The 24,247-nt window shown below is 38.3% G+C and overlaps 1 protein-coding gene across 1 annotated transcript in view; it reads left to right on the forward strand.

The window, feature by feature from the left end:
- Window positions 1-539: 539 nt before the first annotated feature.
- The window catches only part of LOC125234822 (midasin-like), a 45,824-nt gene continuing 22,116 nt past the window's right edge, over window positions 540-24,247 (forward strand). Inside the window, 26 exon segments of the mRNA XM_048141228.1 lie at window positions 540-678; window positions 1,788-2,041; window positions 2,335-2,583; window positions 2,984-3,087; window positions 3,123-3,278; window positions 3,582-3,784; window positions 4,658-4,821; window positions 4,900-6,410; window positions 6,544-6,709; window positions 6,790-9,091; window positions 9,168-10,896; window positions 10,995-12,633; window positions 12,787-12,995; window positions 14,237-14,369; window positions 15,066-15,255; window positions 15,258-15,683; window positions 16,529-17,034; window positions 17,355-17,531; window positions 18,359-18,768; window positions 18,969-19,052; window positions 19,055-19,107; window positions 19,511-19,737; window positions 20,364-20,578; window positions 21,413-21,630; window positions 22,089-22,259; window positions 23,495-23,695. Coding sequence (XP_047997185.1) covers window positions 589-678; window positions 1,788-2,041; window positions 2,335-2,583; window positions 2,984-3,087; window positions 3,123-3,278; window positions 3,582-3,784; window positions 4,658-4,821; window positions 4,900-6,410; window positions 6,544-6,709; window positions 6,790-9,091; window positions 9,168-10,896; window positions 10,995-12,633; window positions 12,787-12,995; window positions 14,237-14,369; window positions 15,066-15,255; window positions 15,258-15,683; window positions 16,529-17,034; window positions 17,355-17,531; window positions 18,359-18,768; window positions 18,969-19,052; window positions 19,055-19,107; window positions 19,511-19,737; window positions 20,364-20,578; window positions 21,413-21,630; window positions 22,089-22,259; window positions 23,495-23,695 — 11,787 coding nt within the window. The 5' untranslated portion in view covers window positions 540-588.

Genomic DNA, 24,247 nt, shown 5'->3' on the forward strand with positions numbered 1-24,247 from the left:
CATTGTCAGCAAGTGCGAGAGGGACACCAGCCCAAACAATTACCTCTCATGTGGACACACTTTTTGACCTAACTAAACAATCTAGTTTAATAATTCTAAATCTATGCCTGAATCTAGTAAATTTTCAAAATGTTGTACGGATTGTCGCTTAATTTATAGAGTCCGAAATATGATTCCCAAATGAAACAAAATAATAATGTAATCCAATTTCGAGCATAGCCTTAATAATTAATCTGCGTCCAAACCATGCTTTAAGTTAAAATCAATAACCAAGCATGTATAACAAATGAATTTTAATACTACATGATTACTATGGAATATCTAAAATTAATATACGAGAAATAAACCAATATTGTTAGTTATGTTGCAATGCGTAAAGTAATGTTGTTATTTAATAAGGATTTTCCACTTTTGAAAATAGTGTTCATATTAGTATATTTTGGACTTACGCAACAGTGCATTACTAACGTCTATGAAATGTCACTGTCAATGTCAATAACAAAAACATGTGGAGATCCGGCGCGGACGATCGCGCACGTTTTTTGTTAAAAAGTTTTGTGTTAAATCTCTGTTCATGAACTGTTAAATATGTATAAGAATATATCAGTTGCCTTAAAGGCGCTGGGACTGGAAACCACTAATTCAGAATTAAACAAAGCTATCCACAATAATGTTGTAGTAAGTATTGAAACCTAACATAGTGCTTTAAAACTTTCTTATACATTGTAATTACAAGACCATTTCATTGAAAATCTGTCGGAGCTAGCTTTATGTAACCATTACCGAAAACTACTTGTTTGATGATGATGATGATGATGTGTTCCTGTTATCCCTCACTAGGGACATAGGGCTCTTAGAAAACTACTTGTTTACTTACTACTAATTGTGATACCATTTTGTGCTATTGTGTAGCTTCAGTAGCTTGTGCTAGTTTATCGGTGTACCCTTGTTTCGCCGACAAACTTTTCATCGAATATCATTTCATCGACAACAAATCATCGAAAGTTTAGTTCGAGTAATTTTGTTTCAACTACTATTTATTTGAAATTTTCTTAGTTATTATAAATACTATTCAACGAATATTGTTTCATCGCTGATTCGTTTCAAAGTACTTCAAATAGCAGAACTACAAAACATCGCAATTCATTTATTCGACGTATTATTACAATACTTTCTCATTTGTCGTACTACACGTTAATAGATATTTCTATTCAAGGAAACTTCAAATTGTCGATTTTATCATGGCACATCACATCACATATTTACGTCCATATTTAAACTATGACCATTGGCTTAAATCCTAGAGTAGGTTTAGGTTAGGTTAGAACTGTGACCAGACACAAAAACGACCAGCTTACAGAGTAGGGTTAGGTTAGAACTGTGATCACACAGAAACAAACAGCTTACCGAGTAGGTTTAGGTTAGGTTACTGCGACCTACAACTACAACCAATGGCTTTTAAATTAGGTTTAGGTTAGGTTAGAACTGTGACCAGACACAAAAACGACCAGCTTACAGAGTAGGTTTAGGTTAGGTTACAACTGATCACACAGAAACAAACGGCTTACCGAGTACGTTTGGGTTAGGTTAGAACTGTGACCAAACAAACAGTTTACAAATTGTACAATTTTAGAAAGAAACATAATTGAAATAATATTATGCGTAATGAATTGTATTTAAGGTAAAACAAAATTAAATTAAATACCACGATATAAAGTATACTCGGAATAAGTTTTCAGGGTAAACCTAGTTTATCAATTGTAAATAAATACTTTTTATCATTTCAGCCATTATTGGATAAACCAAATGGTCTTCAAGAGGCTATCAAAGTGTTATCTGAGTACGTCCTCAGGTTTGAGGATGCACACTTGTTTAGAAAATACTTATCAAACATTCTTCTGGCATTAGTATCAACTAAAATTCCTCTAAAACCAGTGTTTTCGAACTTGAACTTTAGCACTTGCACAGATGCTGAGAAGAGCAATCACTTGGAATATTGTATTGCTTTGGCACTATTGAGTGAACACCCTGATGTTTTACAGTAAGTTAGATTTTATTAATTTATGTCATACTAAAGAAAGTAGAGAGAATAAAGGCTTTGCACAATTTATATGGTGATTTTGATGATATTTTTCATTTAAAACTTTACGAAAAATATTATTACTTTCCAGTACAATTTCTGTTTTGTTGGCTCCTGAACTATAATAAGTATAAAATGATAAAGTGTATCATAAACTATCGATTTGCCCTTCTAATTAAATTTGTATCTCTTGAATGATCTAGTGTAATTTTTTATAATTAACAGTTAACTGTAATAATTGCTTTTTTCTCTAGGTATGCTCTCAAATACTTCGAAATCAATTCAGCAGCACCATTCGAAGTGTTCATCCACCACGAGGACTCTTACAATGTGGCTCCAAAGAAGCGAAGACTGCTGGACTTTAGGCAAAAGATTACGGACTACCATATTGTTCAATGCTGCTACAGTTTGCTCCGAAAACTGCCCAATGAGTTTGCTGCTAAATGGGACTGGACAGTATTTGTGACAAACTTCAGCTGTCATGAGAATGATGAGATCAGATGGTGAGATTTTTACATACATACTTCTGAAAACAGACAGAATATAAAATAGGTAAACAGGAAATAGCATGTGGTGTACAAATCACTTTGGTGGGAGGTAGTGTCATGCCTTTCAAGTCAATACATATAATATGTATAAGAAAACAGGATGATTATGTTTCCACTTTTTAATTTGTACTCTTTTTCGCCAAGCTTTATATATTTTATCTTTTTTTGTGATCTAGTTAGACTTGTGATTTTTTTTTTCAATTTTATAAGAAGTTTAACCCTTTTAAAGTTAAAACCAATGAAGTTGGCTGGGACACTAGATAATTTAAATATCTCAATATTTAAGAAAAATAGTAGATAATAATTAAGGTAGAAATTAGGACTAACCACACACTAATTTAAATTTACCACACAGGATGGTAAAAGAATGCATGGTCATTCTTACGAACATGACTGAACAACAATCAAAAGTGCTGTCTACAAGCCTGAACGTCACTGCTCAAGACACCAAACAGGCGTGCAATACGCAAACACAGATTTACTAACCATTGAAGATATTATTGACGCTGACCTGAAGGACTGCAGTGTGGTGAACATTGATGGCATCATGCTTCCTTTGTTTGATAAGAGTAATGTGCAGAGTAGTAACTTGGTGCCTGTCAAATCGACAGTGAATAATTTGAGAAGTCTGGCTTTGGCTGTTGCCTCAGGTATGTCAGCATTTTTCACTTTTTTTCTAAAAAAATAATGAAGTTACAGCAAATGGATTTGATACACAGATCAATATTGCCTATGTTTATATTTATTTTGGCAATGTAAATAGAAAAAAATTACAGGGTTTATCAAAGATTTAATGTATACAAAAAGTAAAAAGCTTATGTATACAAATTATAGTTTTTTGTTTCATTTTTGCAAACAGTTTAGTTCTTAGGGACTTGGTAACAAAGGTCACAAAATGTGTCATATTTTGTTCGATTTGGTTAAAAGTGTTAAAACTTTTTCTTTTTTTACAGGCAAAGCTGTTTCTCTCCTGGGCCCAGTGGGTTCAGGCAAGACATGCCTAGTGGAGCATCTAGCAGCCATAACTGGCCGGAAAGGGGTTGCGTTTAAGAAAGTGCAGCTCGGAGATCAGACAGATTCGAGGATGTTGCTGGGCTCTCACCATTGCACTGATGTACCGGGAGAATTCGTGTGGAGACCAGGTGTTTTGACTGAGGTAGGTATCAGCAGCGGCTGGTCCGTACAAGCCGTACAAGCCGATTCCCACCGGCTTGCCTAAAATTGATTACTACATAGCTAGTAAAGTACCTAATGTTAAGGTAGGTTTCTTTTTGCTCAGTGTTGCCTAGCAGAAATTTTCACTAGCCGCCACTGGTAGGTATATAAATAGACAAAAACTTTGTTCATTTGAAATATAGTTGTTTTGATAATATGTGTATCCTCTTGGGGTTCAATGTCTAATACTACTTAGTACAAATTGTTAAATTACCTCCAATTAATTTTTAAACTTAGTTAAATAAAATAAACTTGCATTTGTTTTGTGTCTTTCAATTTACAAAGACTAAAAATCAACTCTATTTTAATACTACTATTTACTTGTACGACGCGTCGCGTCACTAGAAGGTGAATCTTGAGGTTTTTATAAACATTTACCTACAGTGTTGCAATAAAGTTGGTAAACACACACTGTTTAATACACATATTTTTAGAAAGTGTTTACACATCACTCCTCATATAAGAGTAAAGTAATACATTGCAGTAATTTGACCTTTAACACTCATTGTTGTTGCTTAATAGGTACCTATAGCATAAATGTTTTTGAAATTTGCTATTTTCATTTTTAATGACGATAATAAACAAATATTTAAAAAATAAAATAGATTCACTATACGCGATTTAATTCGTTTCCATAGTTTTATTTCATGAGTAACTAAGATGAACAGATTTAAATTAGACTAGGTACTTGACTATTGGGCCTACTTGGGTAATTAGTGATTATCATGTTGATTAAGCTATACTTTGTACTCGTATCAATAGCGGTTATTACGACTCACAGTAGGTTTCTTATCCATATGTACCTACATTTTAGGCAGTACAAAATGGTCACTGGTTGCTGTTAGAAGATATCGACAGCGCCGCTCTAGACGTGGCTTCGACGCTGAGCTCCCTGCTTGAAAGAAATGCACTTTGTGTCCCTGGCTATAGAGACTCTTTGCCGATCACACCAGGATTTCAGCTCTTTGTCACACAAAGGTAAGGTTTTCTCCAAAAAATCTTAATGAAAGGTTGCTCATGTATGATAAAAAATATAAATTTTCATTTTCATTGTAGGACTGTCAACACAAACTACGGATTCCAAAAGAAAATCTCTAATTCCAGTACACTACTCCAGAAGCACTTAACCCAAATAAACGTCGAGCCTCTCTCAAGATCAGAGCTCGCAGAAATCGTAAACAAACTCTACCCGAGTCTCTCAACAATCTGCTCAAGAATGATAGAAGTGTTCATGATGTTCTCAGTAGGAAGCCATGACACTTCCTTACAAACAACCGAAAATGTGAATCCTGAGAAAGATACAAGTATCACGGTCATGAGAGGGTCAAGACTTATTTCCACTAGGGACTTAATAAAGTGGTGCTCCAGATCCGTCGTAGGTTTCGACGTTTCGAGCCCTGAGTCGGCTCTAAAGGTTCTCCAAGATGCCATAGATATTTTCACTTGCTCAATAGCGTCTCCAGATCATAGACTAGAACTAGCCAAGAAGGTCGGCACCTGTTTAGGCATAATTGAGACTAAATCCGAATTTTATTGCAACCATCACAAACCAAATGTGTCTTTGCATCCTAATGCCTTAGAAGCGGGAAGAGCGAAAGTCACAAGAAAGGAAAAGACTCTAGAATCTGTTGATTTTGATAATAAACAAGTAGTATTTTCTTTCACTCGTCAGTCAGCTTGCTTGCTAGAAAGAATCGCGTGTTGTGTGACATCGAATGAGCCAGTATTATTAGTTGGAGAGACAGGTACCGGCAAGACATCGTCTGTCCAATATTTAGCCAGGCAAACGGGGCACAAACTCGTAGTAATCAATATGAACCAGCAGTCGGATTCCGCTGACTTACTCGGCGGCTACAAACCGGTTGATTTAAAATATGTTATTCGACCAATCAGAAACGAGTTCGAAGAGTTATTCCGAAGTTACTACAATGTTGAAAAGAATAAAAAGTTCTTATCGCATATAGACACTTGTTATAAGAGCGAAAGCTGGACGGCTTTACTCGCGTTAATGAAACAGAGTCACAAGTCAGCTATAACTAGACTCACTAATGAAAAAAGCGAGAAAAAACTGAAAAAATGGCTGGCATTTGGTCATAAACTCGCGAAATTAGACCAGCAAGTTAAAGCGGCTTCGAAACTAACTTTCGCTTTTATCGAAGGCTCGCTAGTCAAAGCTATGCAGGAGGGTCATTGGGTGTTGTTGGATGAAATAAATTTGGCTTCCGCTGAGATTTTAGAATGCTTAGCCGGTCTTTTAGAAGACAAAAACGAGACCATTGATTTGATAGAGAAGGGTGACAAAGTCCCCATAAAAAGACATCCAGATTTCACTCTATTCGCGTGCATGAATCCAGCTACAGATGTGGGCAAGAAAGATCTGCCCGTTGGTCTAAGGAATCGATTCACAGAGTTCTTTATAGACGAGTTGACAGAGAGGAATGATTTGATGCTGCTTATAGGGGATTACTTGTATCACATGAATCTTAGTGGTCCAATGCTGGAAGGGATATACAACTTCTACTCTACAGTAAGAAAGGAAGCGAAGTTAAACCTTGTAGATGGCGCAGGTGAGAAAATACATTTAAGAAATGTAATTACTTTCTAATTTTGTGTAACTCCAACTAGTTTCCTTGATATAAGCAAAGATTTGACTCTTTTCTTCCATTATGTTTAGTAAACATTTTTTTTTCTATTTAACAGGTAATGCACCTCACTACTCATTAAGAACGCTGTGCAGAGCCCTAACGGCGGCAGCTAGAGCTAAATGCGGAACAGTGACTAGATCTCTATACGAAGCTTTCTGTCTGTCTTTCCTTACTCAGTTGGACAGCTCTTCCCACCCTAAAGTGGAAGCCATGGTTGCCAAGTAAGTACATACATTCAATTTGATTCTACTAAGATTGAAAAGCTTTTTGAATCAGGTAAACATATTCTTTTTTTTTATAGGGCTGTGATCGGCAAGAAGAATATCAGCTCAGTGCTAAATCAACTTATACCAGAACCACAAATCCCAGGGAAAAACTATTTGCTTTTCGAAGGACATTGGATTCCACAGGGAAAACTGGATATAGCTATTCCCGATGGCTACATTTTAACTCCCACGGTCAGGAAGAATCTCCGCGATATAGCCAGAATCGTGTCGTTAGGCAAACTACCTGTTCTGTTACAGGGAGATACGTCTGTTGGAAAAACCTCGCTTATTACATATATCGCTAAAGCGTCCGGCAACTTTTGCGTAAGGATAAACAACCACGAGCATACCGACCTACAAGAGTACATAGGGTCTTATGCAACTGACGCTAGCGGGAAGCTAGTGTTCAAAGAAGGTGTACTAGTCGAAGCAATGAGGAAAGGACATTGGATTATTCTTGATGAACTCAATCTGGCACCAAGTGACGTTCTAGAAGCTCTCAACCGTGTCCTAGATGACAACCGAGAGCTGTTCATACCAGAAACACAACAAGTCGTCAAAGCTGACCCCAACTTTATGTTGTTCGCGACGCAAAATCCTCCCGGATTATACGGAGGACGAAAAATGCTCTCAAGAGCGTTTAGAAACAGATTCGTTGAGTTGCACTTTGATGAAATTCCAAGAAAAGAATTGGAAACAATTTTGCATCAAAGATGCCATATTCCTCCGACGTATAGTAAAAAGATGATTGCTGTTATGGCGGAACTGCAAATAAGACGTCGAGGATCAGCAGCCGTACAAGGCAAAGACGGCTTCATTACTCTGAGAGATCTGTTCAGATGGGGCCAGAGATACAAGCTTGCTTCTAAGGAGATTCTAACCGAAGATAAATTTTACGATTGGGACCAACACATAGCAGATGAAGGATACCTTGTTTTAGCTGGTAAAGTAAGACAGGCAGATGAAAGGGGAATCATTGAAGAAGTTATAGAAAAACATATAAAGAGGAAGGTGTGTCCAGATAATCTTTTCACCCTTCACCAAACAACATCCCCTGTAACTAAAAACATTCTAGAAATCATTATAAATAATCAACTGCAGGAGTTCTCCCACGTAGTTTGGACGTACAATATGAGGAGACTAGCAGTTTTGATCGCAAAAGCCTTCACGTTTGACGAGCCCGTGTTATTAGTTGGAGAAACTGGTTGTGGTAAAACCACAATATGCCAAGTCTTGGCTACATTGAGAAAAACACAACTGTTGTCAGTCAATTGTCACATGCACACGGAGAGTTCAGACTTCTTAGGAGGTCTACGCCCTGTACGTCAATACAAGAACGACGGCAGACTATTCGAATGGGTTGACGGCCCGTTGATAAACGCAATGGAAAACGGCCAAATGTTTCTAGCTGACGAAATTTCCTTAGCCGACGACAGTGTCTTAGAAAGAATGAACTCTCTGCTTGAACCTGAAAGACAGCTTGTCTTGGCTGAAAGAGGAATGGAGGATAACTCCGAAATAGTAGTCATCACAGCCAAAAAGAACTTCCATTTCGTCGGAACTATGAACCCTGGAGGGGATTTCGGTAAGAAGGAGCTTTCACCTGCACTTCGCAACCGATTCACTGAAATTTGGTGCGACAGCGTGTCTTCCAGAGAAGACTTACTAAGCGTCCTGGAGAAAAGCGTGAACAAAGGCATTTCCCTGGGCAATCAGGAAGACGGTAGCACAGGGATCGGTAACTCTATATTGGACTTTACAGACTGGTTGAAAAACTCAGAGGTTACCAATAAATTCCCGTTCAGTTTGCGTGACCTGCTAGCTTGGGTTCAATTTATTAATGTGACCGTTGCTAAGGGCCTCCTCGACACCCCTGAAGCGTATGTTCACGGCGCGTGTATGACATTCCTGGACTGCTTCGGCACTGCTCTGACTGGGCATATAGAGTCAGAAACTTTATACGTACTACGCAAAACGGCTATAGATTTCTTGCTGAACCAAATACAGGCAGTTGGAAATGAATATATCGAGGGTCTGAGAGAAATGCTAAGTAATAAGCAGACAAAGTTCACCGCAGAATCTGATGATAAGAAATTTGGAATACGGCCGTTTTATATCGAATTAGGAGAGAATTTCAGCATAGCCGATGAGGACCAGAAGTTCACATTCACAGCTCCGACTACGGGATCGAATACGCTAAGATTGTTGAGAGGCATGCAGCTCAATAAAGCCATCCTTTTGGAAGGTAACCCGGGCGTAGGCAAAACTAGCTTAGTAACAGCCCTGGCTAAATCTTCAGGACATAAGGTTGTTCGCATCAATCTTAGTGATCAAACTGTGAGTATCATCATATATCTTGTAAATTATAATATTAGTGTTTGATGTACCCATCTAATGCGTATTTCTTTTGCAGGATATAACAGACTTATTTGGTACTGACCTCCCGACAGAAGATGGATCATTTACATTCAAAGAAGGAGCATTCCTGAGCGCTTTGCAAAATGGTGATTGGATCCTGCTGGATGAATTGAATTTAGCTCCTCAACCAGTATTAGAAGGTTTAAACGCCTGTCTTGATCACCGAGGTGAAGTGTTTATTTCAGAGTTGGGAAAAACATTTAAAGTGAAAGCTGAGACGAAATTATTCGCTTGTCAAAACCCTCTAAAGCAAGGCGGCGCCCGCCGTGGCTTACCTGTATCCTTCCTAAACAGATTCACCCAAGTATACATCGACACATTGACCAAGGAAGACCTTATTTACATTGTTGAGTCCCAATACCCAAGCTTACCCAAAGACATCTTGCATATGGTTGTCCAATTCAACTGCAAAATTGCTCACGAGATCACTGAGCTCCAATCATGGGCACATAGAGGCGGTCCTTGGGAAATGAACTTGAGAGACATCCAGAGGTGGTGCGAAGCTCTTATTGAAGAACAAAATAACGGCAACGATCCACTGCCAGGCAAATTTGTCGACATGCTCTATGTGAACCGCATGAGAACTATTGAAGACAAAGAGAGAATGATACAATGTTATGACGAGTTCTTCTCTCCCGAGTACCCAAGAAGCGACAGCAGCCCACAGTTTGACGCAACTGACAAGAAGATTATAATTGGAGATGTCTCAATAGACCGTAATATTCAGAAAGGTTTTAAAAATAGACGTTCACTTGAAACCAATTTGCAGGTTCTTAGAAATCAATTACCAACACTCAAAGCGCTAGCGCAAAGTGTCAAAATGAACTGGCTCTCAATATTAGTAGGACCCACGGCTACTGGCAAAAGCAGTATCGTTCAAGTGCTAGCCGATTTGACGGGCAATGACCTCCAAGTTTTACCAGTAACGTCCGCCATGGACGTATCAGATTTACTCGGTGGATTTGAACAAGTGGATTACAATAGAAATCTCGAAACTTTGTACGACCAAATAGAAACTATTACTATAGAGACTGTGCGCAACATGTGGCTAACTCAGCCAAATAAAGACTGGAAGTTGAATAAACTCATGAGCCAACTGAATCAATACAAGACTCTACAATCCGCTAACAATAGCTATGAAGCGGATACACAGAACTTCAACGAAAAAATCAAATTCGTAATAAATCACTGTCAGAATCTTCTAGAATATAACAAGAAATTTGACACTACTCGAAATATGATAGAAGAAATTGTAGCCAAATTGAACAACTTGAAAACTAAAGTGTCTAAGCTCACATCAGTGAATGCGGGTGGTAAATTTGAATGGATAGATTCACTCCTTGTTCGGTCTTTGATTAACGGTTCCTGGCTGCTTCTAGATAATGTAAATTTGACCTCGGCGGCAGTTTTAGACCGACTGAACGGACTGTTAGAACCTAATGGAGTGTTGAGCATACCTGAAAGAGGGGAGATGAGCGAAATTGTTCCTCATCCCAACTTCAGGGTATTTTTCACCATGGACCCGAAATACGGAGAGATTTCGAGGGCGATGAGAAATAGAGGCGTCGAAATTTTCTTACTAAGGTCTGATGACTATGATGCGAGCTTAACACAGACTGTGTCTTACATGGATTTGACTGCTCTGTTATCGTCGTGTGGTTTGCCAAATCATTATCATGAAATAGTTATTAACTGCCATGAATTAATGACATCATTCATACAAGGTTTGTTCAACTTTGATCTCATTTTAGCATTTAGTTTATGGGTCTTGCTCGCTAACTATAATCATTATAATGTCATAATTCAAATTTATATATTGCAGGTTTAGAACGCCCTACGATCTCCCACTTGCTCCAAGCTGCCTATCTTACATGGCAACAAATAGTTCGAGGCGTTTCCCACAAGGTGGCGCTGGTTAACAGCTTTTCGGATGTCTACATTAAACCGAGATGCGGAGGCGATTTCACCTCCAATATCAACGCGTCCCTGGCCGAAATGAAAAATAATATGTTAAAGGCTTTAGAAGAAAAAATAAGCGAAGAAGAATATAAACCGGTTGAAACAAAAGACACCAGCCATACGCTGACTGTTAAAGGCTTATGCTCGAATTCGACAAACGAAATCGCAAAACAAGTAGCGTATCCTGCAATCCAACAATCAACACATAAAGGAGCAGACTTAGCATTATTAGCAAGCATTTTTATCACGTACCAAAAATGCACCGAGGAAAGCATTCACATATTACATGCTTTAATACAAGAAATCTTAAAACACAAGTACAATGGGAACGAAGATTTAACTAGTCTGTTCAATGAAGCCGCATTAGCTGCTGGAAAAGCTTTGAAGAGTCATTCAGAATCATCCAGTAGGTTTTACCCAGAATCCCAACTCATTGATGAAAACGAAATCTCAGAAGCTAATATAAAGTCGGTAACCCTTTACGATGAGCTGTGGAAGACTTTAAATAAAAGGAACTTGCCTGAAAGCAATTTTTCGGCCATCGATTATTCCAAGGCGGTAGCAACCGGAGCATTGACCGATGACTTCGTTGAATATCCCATTCTAAAACACTGCAAAAAATACACGGAAATAATTGACGAGTATTTTAGAAAAATTATGAAAGAAGCACACGATTCTTTGGTTATTCTCGATGATGCAGCGTGTAAAATAATTCATATTTTGAGTTGGAGGAACCGATTCTTAAAAGCGTGTTCGCTGCCAATATTTTTGATGAAGAAAAACAAAAGAACGCCGTTGTTGAAAGAAGAAATAGTGCCCCTGCTTTACATGCACAGTAAATGGGTTCAGAAACATTTGATGGGACAACTTTTCGACATGTTGCCGCCAAAACATATTCTTCGAGAACGGTTTGAAAGAGAAACTAAGGCGATGTTGTATAATGACCAGGATAATACTGACATTGCGAAACTGAGCAAGAAATTGCGAAAGGTCAAAGGTCAGCCTAAATTATATGAAAATGAGGATGAGTTTGACTTAGCTGTGGCTAGAACTGATGTTTATAAACAAGTGACTTTAGATATGAGTCAGTCTATTGAAGCACAGGCTTCGAAGCTTTATCTAGACGCGAGCTCGTCAACAGACATAAGTTTGTCACTAGACATTCCCGATAGCACAGCTTTGACAACAATACAGGAAAATGTCACAAAAATTCTAGAAGCGTCCAAAAATGCTAAAGTGGGCTTAGAAGTCAAACTACTGCCTATAAACGTATATGTCATTCAAAGAGTATTAAACGGATTGAAGATACATTTCATAGATCTGATCTACAAGCTGTCTCAAGGAGACAATATAAAAGTAGAAAAAGTGCAAGATTTCATTGCCATTTTAACAAACTTGACGAGCTTGGCGAAACTGACCAAAGGATTTCCTCCAGCGCTCATAAATCTTCTACAGATTGTAGAAAAATTGTGCATTGGAAATCAGGACATGTTAAGCCTCAGGTACCTAATATTTCCCTGCTTGTTATATCTTTTCTTCCCAGTGTTAAAATATTTGCAATTGTAGGCCAATGTGGCTTTCAATTTATATCTAAATGTCCAAAAACAAAACATATCATTTATTACTTAGGTATTTTAAAGTATTTTTGTTTGTAGGATCTCATCACTCCCTGCAAAATTCTGGGACGAATTATACAAGGCGCTGGTCTATTCACCAGCACTGTATCCACTATTGTTCCTCAAAGCCTACAATTCTAATCCTGAAGAAGATTTGGAATTGATTCCGATCAATACAAAGAGAGTGTCCTCGAATCTCCCACTGTTGCCTTATTATGTGCAGAAGCTGACTACGGTGGAGAACTCAGGTAACTAGAAAAATCTCTCCCTCTTATTCAACAATATAGTTTCTGTTTGATCCAATGGTTGACTGGTAGAGAATGCCTTAAGGCATTAAGTCCGACATTTGTACAATTTTGTGTCATGCAATAAAGTTTAAATAAATAAATAAAAATTGCAGTGTTTACTATCGTCTCCGACGTTTAATCTGTCTGTTAACTGTGGTTCATGCAACTGGCCCTAACGATAACGTCACCAGGCAGAAGTCTATGGAAATTTCCATACATTTTTTTAAATAATAAATTCGTTAACGGACGGTTTGGTGCAACTGACCTGTAGTTGACCTAAAGTCTCAGTGGCTAGCCCCAGTCATGTCCCAGTCAACTCATGATTGATTTTACACATTTTATTATTATTTAGCTTTGTCAGAACAAAGCTGCGTCATGTGCGATGTGTCAGAACACATCCCATATTTATGTACGATATTATTTTGTTTATTGTTTATTGATGTGTGATCCCTTGAGGGTAAAAACCTCCTCCATCTTCCTTCATTTGATTTTGTTAGAAATAGAAATAGAAATCTTTATTTCTTAGAATATGGTACATACAGAGATGGTCAAGTTACAATTGGTGCGACATATTCTGCCTACATCGGCGTAGAAATATTACAATTTATTAATAACTAAGGAACTCGTTAACTGAATAAAAACACATGTCTAGTAACCAACCAAACATTTTCCTCTGGAAGTTATTTAAATCTGTTATTGATGCAATGTCTTTAGGAATCTTGTTATACAATTTGATTGTCATAATATATAAATTTTTACTACATATGCTCAATATGCTCCCAATTATTTCCTGCGGTTTCTATGATGTCATCATTCCATCTTTTTCTTATTTATTATTTTTAGGTTTAAAATGCTTTCCATCCCGTGTTGGCAAGATAAGATTTTTCCTCGTACCTACACATTAATGATTCAAAAATACTTACATAAGAAAACATAAATAGGTATCTCTTAACTTAAACGGGCCTTCTTTCTGTACTGCCTGTCCTGTCATATTAATATTTTGTGTTATGTAAACTAAAGAAATGTACTATCAGCTGCAAAAGTTTATGGTGAATTTATGAATGAATTCATTCATAATTTCTCCATGCACTTTTGTACACTTCTCAACCTTACATTGCTCCCAATGTAAAAGTGTCGATCGGGCTTTGTGCGTGTCCGCGTTGAATCGAGTACAGTCATGTAAAAATGAATTTATTTTGCAGGTTCACGTCATTTACTAGCGTATGAAACAGTAGCGCTGCAAGATAGAGAGGAATATTCGAAACTACTGGGCACATTGCTTAACGTTGTATGGAAAAACATTGCCACTTTGGGCACCACTACTTCTATAAAAATGTGAGTTAAACTACTTTCTGCCTAGGCCTTCTGACTACTTTCTTCTAAATTAAATGTCTATGTCAGCGGATGATCCAAAAATTCGACCTATCGTAAATATCCTCTGGAATGTTTTGACGGTAGCCTCATTAAATCAATCGATAAATGGAATAGGTTTACTAGGTTGTTCCATCTTCACGAAGGGCAAACTGGCCAAAATAGAACCTCGCTTAGTGAGCCGTCCATCCGTCGACTACGGGAGCGAAACGGTGATTTATCACATTTTACGAGATGGTCGATATTACGATCGATATTGGAAGCGCTGGTAGCCTAGTGGAAAGTGCGTGCGACTTTCGTTCTCGAGGTCGCGGGTTCGAACCCTGGCTCGCACCAAAGAGTTTTTCACTTATGTGCGAAATGTCATTTGATATTTGCCAGTCGCTTTTCGGTGAAGGAAAACATCGTGAGGAAACCGGAGTAATTCCAATAAGGTCTAGTTACCCTTCGGGTTGGAAGGTCAGATGGCAGTCGCTTTCGTAAAACTAGTGCCTACGCCAAATCTTGGGATTAGTTGTCAAAGCGGACCCCAGGCTCCCATGAGCCGTGGCAAATGCCGGGATAACGCAAGGAGATGATGATGGTCGATATTACGATCGGCCGCAAAAATTCAATGCTTTTCAATACTAATGTTTATTTGATTGTCCTATGTTTTTTCAGAAAAACCGACGCTTTATTCGAAATGCGGAAATACGAGCAGTTGATGTTCTTCTTGCAATCGATAATATTCTCAAAACAATCAGACAAGACGTATGCGACCCTGCAAGATTATTTAAAAGACCACCCCACGCTAACCGAAATGATTGGAGAAACCAACAGGGTATTTATAACACTACAGCAAAGTGTCAACCAAGATCCCAAATCTTTTATTGAAAAACCAAGATAAAAGTTCTAACGGCAGAGCTCTCGCTATTAACAGGTCTGATCATCGTCAAAATAATGTCCGAAGTCAACCCAGTAGACCAAGTAGAAAAGTACAAGCTAAAAGTGAAATACATAGAAGAGGATATAGAAATATTTGAAGCGCTACTAAGCGGTTACTACATGCATGGACTCGTATCTGGCAGTATTTCTGAAAACAGACTAGTTGAAAAAGCTTCTGATGTATCAGTTGATAGTTTTGAGATAAACAGTGAGAAGAGGGAGGGATTGGAAAAAGTACACCCCTACTGCTCTATTTTATTGGAGCTGAGAGAGAGCATTGGGGCTAAGATACATAAGTATGCTGAAGGGAATACCTTTAGGCCGAAGGAACCGTCGTATAACGTGTTTGCCAAGGTAAGTTTGAAGGATACGGTTTTTTAATCCCCGACGCAAAAACGACGGGGTGTTATAAGTTTGACGTGTCTTTCTGTGTGTTTGTCTGTCTGTGGCATCGTAGCTCTCGAACGGATGAACCGATTTTGATTTAGTTTTTTATGTCTGAAAGCTGAGTTAGTCGGGAGTGTTCTTAGCCATGTTTCATGAAAATCGGTCCACTATGTCGCGGTCGGGGTTTTTTCAAAATTTTAATTTTGTGGTTAGGTTATATTTTTAGCCCCACATATCCTGCCTGTCAATTCATCGCAAAAGGTAATGTCTGGTGAACTGGTAATGTGCTGTACCTACTGTACTGTGGGTCCCAAATGATAAATGTTTCAATTGGTTTTAGTAGCAACCATGGACGATTTATATAGGATTGACAATCTTCATACTGAGAATCGTACCTCAATTTTTCAGCGTCACCTATTAAATACTACCATAACTACACTGATGATGCCTACAATTTTTTTTTTTTTCAAAATGTGTCTTGACGTGATATCATGATATTAAAATAAAGAAACATACCACTTGTTATTATAAAAAATAAAAACACGCAAAAAATATTTGGGGAAAATATGATTTTGGCCACTTCCAGACTGCGAAACTGCGCCATCTAGTTTTAGGCCTAAAAGGGTACATTTCGGGGGTACGCTTTTTTGTATGGGCTTTGTCTGACCCGGTATTATATCGTCCTTGGTAGCAACGTAGTATTGATCGAAATGCCAATCGGTAGTCGATCGATAAGCATGGCCTTACTTTTGGTAAATTAACTTGACACTATGGTATTAGTATACTAATTTAATATTATTATTCCTTTGTAGGATTGCCGACACTTCGCAAAATCAGTGCTTTCTCCTAAATCGATAGCAGATCTGTCAACAAACTTACGAAGAACTTGTAACGAACTATTACAAATCTTACAAACCAATATACCCAACAAGACAACTATGTTACAAGCCCAGACCATCTTAAAAGAGACCGCATCCTGGTTGTATTCAGTGAACGCGTTTTATAAGAAGATCGAATCGTCTTATTCCGATGCCTTCCCAGATTTGGCGAAACCACTGCAGAGTTCTGTATCAGAAGTTATCCACAGCGTAACATCGTTGAGCGATCTAATAAGAGAATTGGTGACTAAAATCGAGCAGGGGCCGATTCTAAACGAAGTGATCAGTGACTTGATGGTGTATCCGAACGATATTCCAAATAAAGATGAAAAGGAGAAGTTTTTGAATAGATTCGTGACATCCAGTGTTATGCAGTTGTTGAGCAGAAATATCTTAGCGGCGGAAGGTGACACGTTTGATGTTGAAACTGAGTGTATGGAGTAAGTAATTTTATATAATAATTATTTCTTAGTTGTGCAACATAACAAAACATGAGAATACTCAAGTACCTAGTATGGATAACAAATGCGGTTTTTCTCTGATTATACTCGGTGATCTGACGCTGAAGAATCTTAACCCAAAAACTGCATATGAAAATGGTTCTACGTACGATCCCAGGCATTCGGTTTATTATCATGTACTTAATTAAAAAAAAACTTTATCCAAAAGCTTACTCCAGGTTGCATCAGATCGCATTTGTGGTCATAAACAAACAGCATCATATTTGTTTATGATCCTCATTTGCCGTTCTCATTCGCAGAATTCTAAAAATGAATCTATCCGAGATCAAAATGTACTGCACTGCCGCCGAGCGTGCGGACCGCACGGCTGTCAACAGCGTAATGACGACTCTGGACAGCATCGTCAAGACCTGGGAGAAACAGCAGAGAGATATCGAGAAGAAAAAACAGGAGGACGAAGCGTTATATGTCACCAAGTAAGTTGTAAAAGATGACCTTTGAGTTTAGTTTGAAGATAATATCCCCCTTATTCATAAACGTACTCTAAAGCTATCAAGCCGATAATGTTCGTTTGTCCTTTTCTATCACACCAATACGTTGGAAAGGGACAAACGAACTTTATCGGAATACAATAATGTAATAAAATACTTGGCGGAAATCTTATTTTCAATAGCAGAGCATGTCTAAAACCTTTGAATTCGCTCATTTTAAACTTTAGTGTATGGGGTTGTGACTTGTAAAATCGAACTTTCGATACGATATATAAACTAGAGATGCACTGAATATTCGGTTACTATTCGGTATCCGGCCTATCCGGCCGGATACCGGATGTGCTATTTTTGATTGAATGATTTTGGGGTAAACAAATTAAATAAAAAAAAACAGTTACGATTGTAATACCTACTTATAACCATAGGCATTTATTATTAAAAAAATAAACATTTAAACATATATTTTGCCTTGAACGAAATAATTATAATAAAACTAGTTTTTTGCACTTAAATCGGACTCCGCGCGAAGTTCACTACGCAACAAATCAAAACCTGCACGACGCGCCCGCACCCTGCTTAAATTGTAGGTGAGGTGTTGTAGGTAAAATCCGCTGGACGAATAGTCGGTGGCCGGATACCGAATATTCGGCCGATGATTGGGCCAAATATTCGGTATCCGGCCAAACAACTATTCGTTGCATCTCTACTCTTGATGATGCCTCATTGATAGGGCCGTCCGGCACGATCGAAATTTATATCGTAAGTATTGTTAGTTTTTTTGTTTCTGTTTAATAAAATACTTATTTTCACAGATCAAAATGCGAAGATGTGGACGAAGAGACAGAAGCGTACCAAGAAATACTAGAAATGTTCCCATCCTACTCCGACCACGATTTTGCCGAATTCAAAGCACCAACTTTAGAACAAAAGAAACTCAAACCGCCGACGGACAAAAAGCCGAGACATCTCATAAGTTCCGAAGACGTTTCTCTCATTTACAAATGGCATTCAAACTTCGTTCGAAATTTGACTTCCGCCGAATGGTTACCTTCTCCGAAGAGGATGGTAGGGAATAACGTTATCAGTCCGTTGGTGCAGAGGTATCCGATATTTAGCCGGGTTATGTCGAATGCCTGGGAGGCGTTGGATGCTGAATTGAAGGCGATGACACCGGGCGTGATGGTGCTTATTTCTCAGATTAAGGAGAAAATTGATGGTATTGGTGAGTAATTGATGATTTTTATAAAAGTTCTTTAATGTTTAGTACTACTCTTATTGATCCTTGCCAAAACTGCAGATATCCGGCATAGGTATAGTCAGAGCAAGCACATTGAAGTAAAAAATATACTTTAAAACGGATTCCATTTCTAGGAACATGTTTTTTTTTGCTTGTAAAAAATTGTCTTACGTGTTTTGTTACAGAGTCCAACAACCATAAGATTGACTTTTACCATTCCCCATGGGTATCGGAAACTAGACAATGCCTACCACTTTTGCGACGAGTCAAAAGAGCACAAATGCGTTGCTAGACCAATGGCCAGACTTCCCCACACTAAAAGACGTAAGTACCATTGCTTTGACATTAATGATTCTCATAAATAGTTAACATGCAAATCTCTTTCCGAGAGATATAACTTTGGCGTCGAGACTGGCTTGAATCCTCTAACAAACTATTATGTACCTAGTACCTAAATCGTCAAAGTAACTTCCATGCTGTAAGGTTTATACTGGCTGATAACTCATGATGAAAATGGGTACCAAGTAATATCGCAGTGTTCTGCTCCTGTCGGCGAGCAATGCTGCCAGAACTCAATGGGTGTGCGGAGTGTTAGGAGCTGCAACGCGCTTGTTATACCTCTGGTGTTTTAGGTGTGCATACGCTACATATACTGTTACCATCACGCGTGACGTATGCCTGTTTGCTACCACCGTAATATAAAAAAAAAACATTTTTTCAATTTCAGATAATCGTAATAGTGGACAGAATACTAAACTTCCCCGTAACCAGTCCCGTGTCCCGTTTTCTGACCGGGTTGGAGTTGCTTCGCGATAAGATCGAGGAGTGGAACAAAAACGCGCATAAGGGGAACAATATGATCGACATATCGCTGGAGGTTGGCCAGCAGATCATTAACTGGAGGAAACTGGAGATGGGGCATTGGAAGGAGTGCCTTAACAATTTGTATCACAGGTATTAATAAAAATCTTTTTGGAAGGTTTTTTTTTAGGTTTAGTTTTGAGTTAAAAAAGCTTAATCGAAGGGTTTAGGTAGATTTAGATTCAAAATAAAATGAAACAAAATAATAGAAAATCTAGTCTGCTCCATTATAATTTGCAGTAATTTTAGGACAGTGATCTATTGCACCTAAGTAACTTTCATCTATACTTTGGATAACCACACCTCGGACACTGGCGATCAAATATATGTGAAAGAGGCACGTTCCTAGCACACAGTCTAAGCTCGTGTAGGTGAACGCGTACTATGCTTATATTGCTTATATGAGTGAAATATGACAGGTCGACTAACCGTTTTTGACAGGCGGTAACCGAGAAGGGGTGGGTGGCACTTTCAGCGAGGAGCGGGAGTGGCCATACTGTACGATGGTACTCTTTATTATACTGTGGCATAACTTTAGTACTATACATTTTTAACAAACACCTCTTTGATTTTAACGCCTTTACACATCGGATGCGTATATTTAGCATGCGTGGCTCCAAAATTTTAGCGCACGGTCACGTCTAAGCACACGTCTGTGCCTGGCTTTGAAATAGCCAGTTGTATAATACTTCTCATTGTGAAAGTTCCCTCTATTTTAGGAAACAATCCGAAGCCCACAAATACTGGTTCTACGTATACTCTGTCATCAACTCGTACCTGGACGAGAGTGCAGACCCTGTCCCAGCAGAGAGGGTCATCAAAGTCCTGAAGGACTTCATGGAGACCTCAAACCTGGCGGAATATGAAGTGAGGCTGGATATACTGTATGTGTATCACTGCCATCTTGTGCACTTTGAAAGGAGTCAGAGGAGAGGTAAGTTCAATACTTGCTCCTAAAATAAATATCCCTTTAGCGCTAATGAATAGGGATACAAGTCTCTTGCACGGGAAGCATGTGGTCGCGCGATAGACGATAAAATATCAGGCCGTCCCTATCGCACTATTAGTAAGTGCGATAGGGACGGCCAGATGTTTTATCATTTATCGCGCGACCATGCTTCCCGTGCTGGTGTCTCAAATAAAACAGGATATAAATGTTTCATTGAATGTTGAATATATCCTAGCTCAGGCATTTGTATAAATCATCCCTTATACTCGTAAAATTCTTAGTCTTTAAGAATAACCACTGTACACTTATGTTACTCATAATATTTATATTTGTATGCTAACAAAAGAACTGCAATGAATTCGGAATTCAAGATTGAGATGACACTCTAAAAAATTTTATCAAACCTCCTAATGGGTTGATAGAAACTCTCTACCAGAAACTGTTGTTAGGGCGTCGTTAGTGTACGGGTCTAAAAAGTCGTATTAGCACTTTAAAAAGTGTAAAATAAACATTAGTGCAAATTACAAATCATTTATTCAGCAAATAGGCCACAGAGGCACTTTTACACGTCAATTATACAAGTTAAACTGAAATTACAATTGATAATACTAATTCTAAGTTCTAACTAAAGTATAACGCTACTTAATGCGGTGATATACACACATCAGCTCCAAGTGCTGCCAGTTAAGTGCATCTAATGGAGAATATATGAATATGATAAGCGCCCATTGACTAATAACAATAAGTTTAGCTTGTAATTAAAATCCAAATCGACACTTAGACAATGTCTGCATAATATAAATAATCTATTTATTTCAGATGAACTACTATCCATCTTCTGGAACACATACAACTACTACGCTCAATTCGCGCCTCAAGTCGCCGCGCAAATAAAAGAAAAACGGGCGCCTATCGAGAAAAAACTTCGAGACTTCGTGAAGATCTGTTCGTGGGACCGGGACCTTAGCTACTGGAGCGTTAAGGATACGGTGGATAAAGCACACAAGGCTTTGCATAAGCATACTAAAGAGTTTGAGGTTAGTATAGTCGTATGTATAAAAGGGGACGATAATTTTCAATTGGGCAGATTTGCTACAAACCTTTACACTAGATTTGACTTGTTCGCTGTCAGTCGAAAACCTGGTTGATTTCTGATTGCATTACAAAATAAATTACGCAATCCACCTAACCTTTGTTTAACTATTCAATAGGCTAGTTTCCTACTATTCAAATTAGCTTCTTTTTAAGAACTGTCAAAACGTTTTGCTAATATGGAATTACTATGAAATACCGAGGAGTGACGTCACGGTCAATTCATTAACTTTATATCTTTCTGTTTGACTTAATAAATAGAAATTATGTTTAAAAGTAACTACTGACCATATTTTTATTTTAATTATGTGATGCTTTATTTCGTGCACTGCATAAATTATTTTAAGTATAGGAAACTAGCCTATTATAAGCCAGAAATTATCCAATAATTATTTTATTTCAGAACGTGCTGAAAGAAAGCGTGCTATCATGCTTAGTTGACAAGTCAAGCGATTCAGGGACCGACCACGTGGGAATATGGGACCGGCCGAAACGAACTACTGGCGTCAACCCGACCGGCGGCGCTTACATGATCGACACACAGAACTTTGTGGTCATGGCTAGAAATATTAAGGTAAGATACTTCTTGTTCTGTCTAGCTTATAAAAGGTGTAAATAAAGTTCTCAGTTTCTCATGCCTACCTGATATACCATAGATCAAGCAAACGTATCTACTTAGCGTGTCAAATGAACTCAGTAAAATCCACTGCGTTGTCCGTCTTTAATCGCAGCTTGCAGCTTTCGGGCATCAATTTGTGTAAGTTGAAGTCAACAAAAACATTAATAATGCCTAGTTACGTGATATTTAATTGCAACAGCACAAAAATTATGAACACTCAAGGGCCTGAGACATATTTAAAATCACAGGCAAGTAACGACTTCAGTACAAAATCTGACACGCTCGGCCGCCATACAGGTAGATGAACTTGTTTCTTCTATCTAAATCTAATTCTTTGTATACAGACATCGTAACTTTTGGTGCAGCGTTGTCACGTTAAAAGAATATATGTGTTCGAAGCCAGCTGGAATTGTTAATTAGGATGAATAACAGTAAAATAAACCTTAATTGATCATCTTCTTAGAAAAAAACATGTATGCATTCCTTTATTTCTACTGTGCTGCACTGAAATTGCTGAAAAAGATACGATGTCTCCTGATTAATCAAGCTATTCGGAGACCACCAACTGTATCTCGCAACATTAATAAGTATTTAAATCACAATGCCTAACATTTCAACCTCATCAATGTTCACTAGATCATCTATCATCAGTTCACCACTAAATTCCATTCTATTATTTTCTGTGTCACCACTGTCAACCTCATCTCAATAATCATGTCACTGATCGTAATCTTTACTAACACTCGTTTTGTTTTCCGCAGCTTATTCAGGTAACCTCACCTATACATATTCGCATTGTAGTTAGTATAGGTGCTGGCGGTTGTTATAGTAGGTAGTTAGGCATGGAGCATTTGTGTAGACATCCTCTGACTCTAAGTAGATAGGTGATGGGATTACTTGAGTAGCGTACTCGTAGTTTTCTCCCTTTGTGATGTTATAGTGCATGTTAATTCCCAGTAATATATTCTCAATTGAAGTTATTTTTGCCATGTAACATAACGATTAATTGTAGTTTATTTTTGGTATGGAACCCTAAAAATTAAGATAGCTTAACTGATGTGATGGAAATACTCATGACGTCGAGCTAACTCGGATGGTTAGTGCTTTGCCGGTATTTCAAAAGGTCGCTAGTTTGAATATTCCTCGGCGTTTTTTCATTACTCCTCATTCAAACATTCGTTTATTTTTAGAAATACCTGGACCAATCAGAACAGCCGTGCGCAGCGATTGCCGACGGTAGCCTACTGTCGAAGATACCAAGTCTGCTGAACAAAGCCAAGCTGTTGTGTAAAGAGACGTTGAACAACGCCAGCTATCCTTCGCTAGTTCAGGCCTTGGATGACTTCGTTACAGTTGTTATTGAGACGAGCACACATCTTGGCTCATTGGAGGTAAGTTATAGAGTTATGAAATTATACGGCACTGCTGTATATTTTACTTCGAAGGGACCTGATGGCTTAACATAAGCCAGTCAGTAGTCACATGTGTATGTATAAACCAAGCAGCAAATTTGTGCCAAGCGACGTGCATTTATCAGCCACGCAAGCGAGATACAAAAGAAATACGTCTATAGACGTTTGATGTTTCCATGTACAACACAGTGAGTAATATGACTTCTTTGACTATATGAAATGTTACTACAGATGTAGTGCGAAAAGGGTTTCCTTCGTATTTTTCCGGAAACGTTCGTATTTGTCATGCTAGCTCAGTCAATGTCAGTACATCTTGTACTGAGACTGACTGAAATAGCACGACACGTTCGTACGTTTCCGTGACAATACGAAGGCAAATCTTTTCGCACTACATCTGTACGGTGTCCTTGTTACGACTGGGTACGTAGCCGAAGGGCACAAACACTCACGAAATGCTCACGAAACGAAACGAGATATCTATCTCTATCGCTCTTGCGTATTGGCGCGACACAGCCAGATTACCTTTCGCGG

The sequence above is a fragment of the Leguminivora glycinivorella genome, chromosome 16, assembly GCF_023078275.1.
Source record: "Leguminivora glycinivorella isolate SPB_JAAS2020 chromosome 16, LegGlyc_1.1, whole genome shotgun sequence".
Taxonomy (NCBI): Eukaryota; Metazoa; Arthropoda; class Insecta; order Lepidoptera; family Tortricidae; genus Leguminivora; species Leguminivora glycinivorella.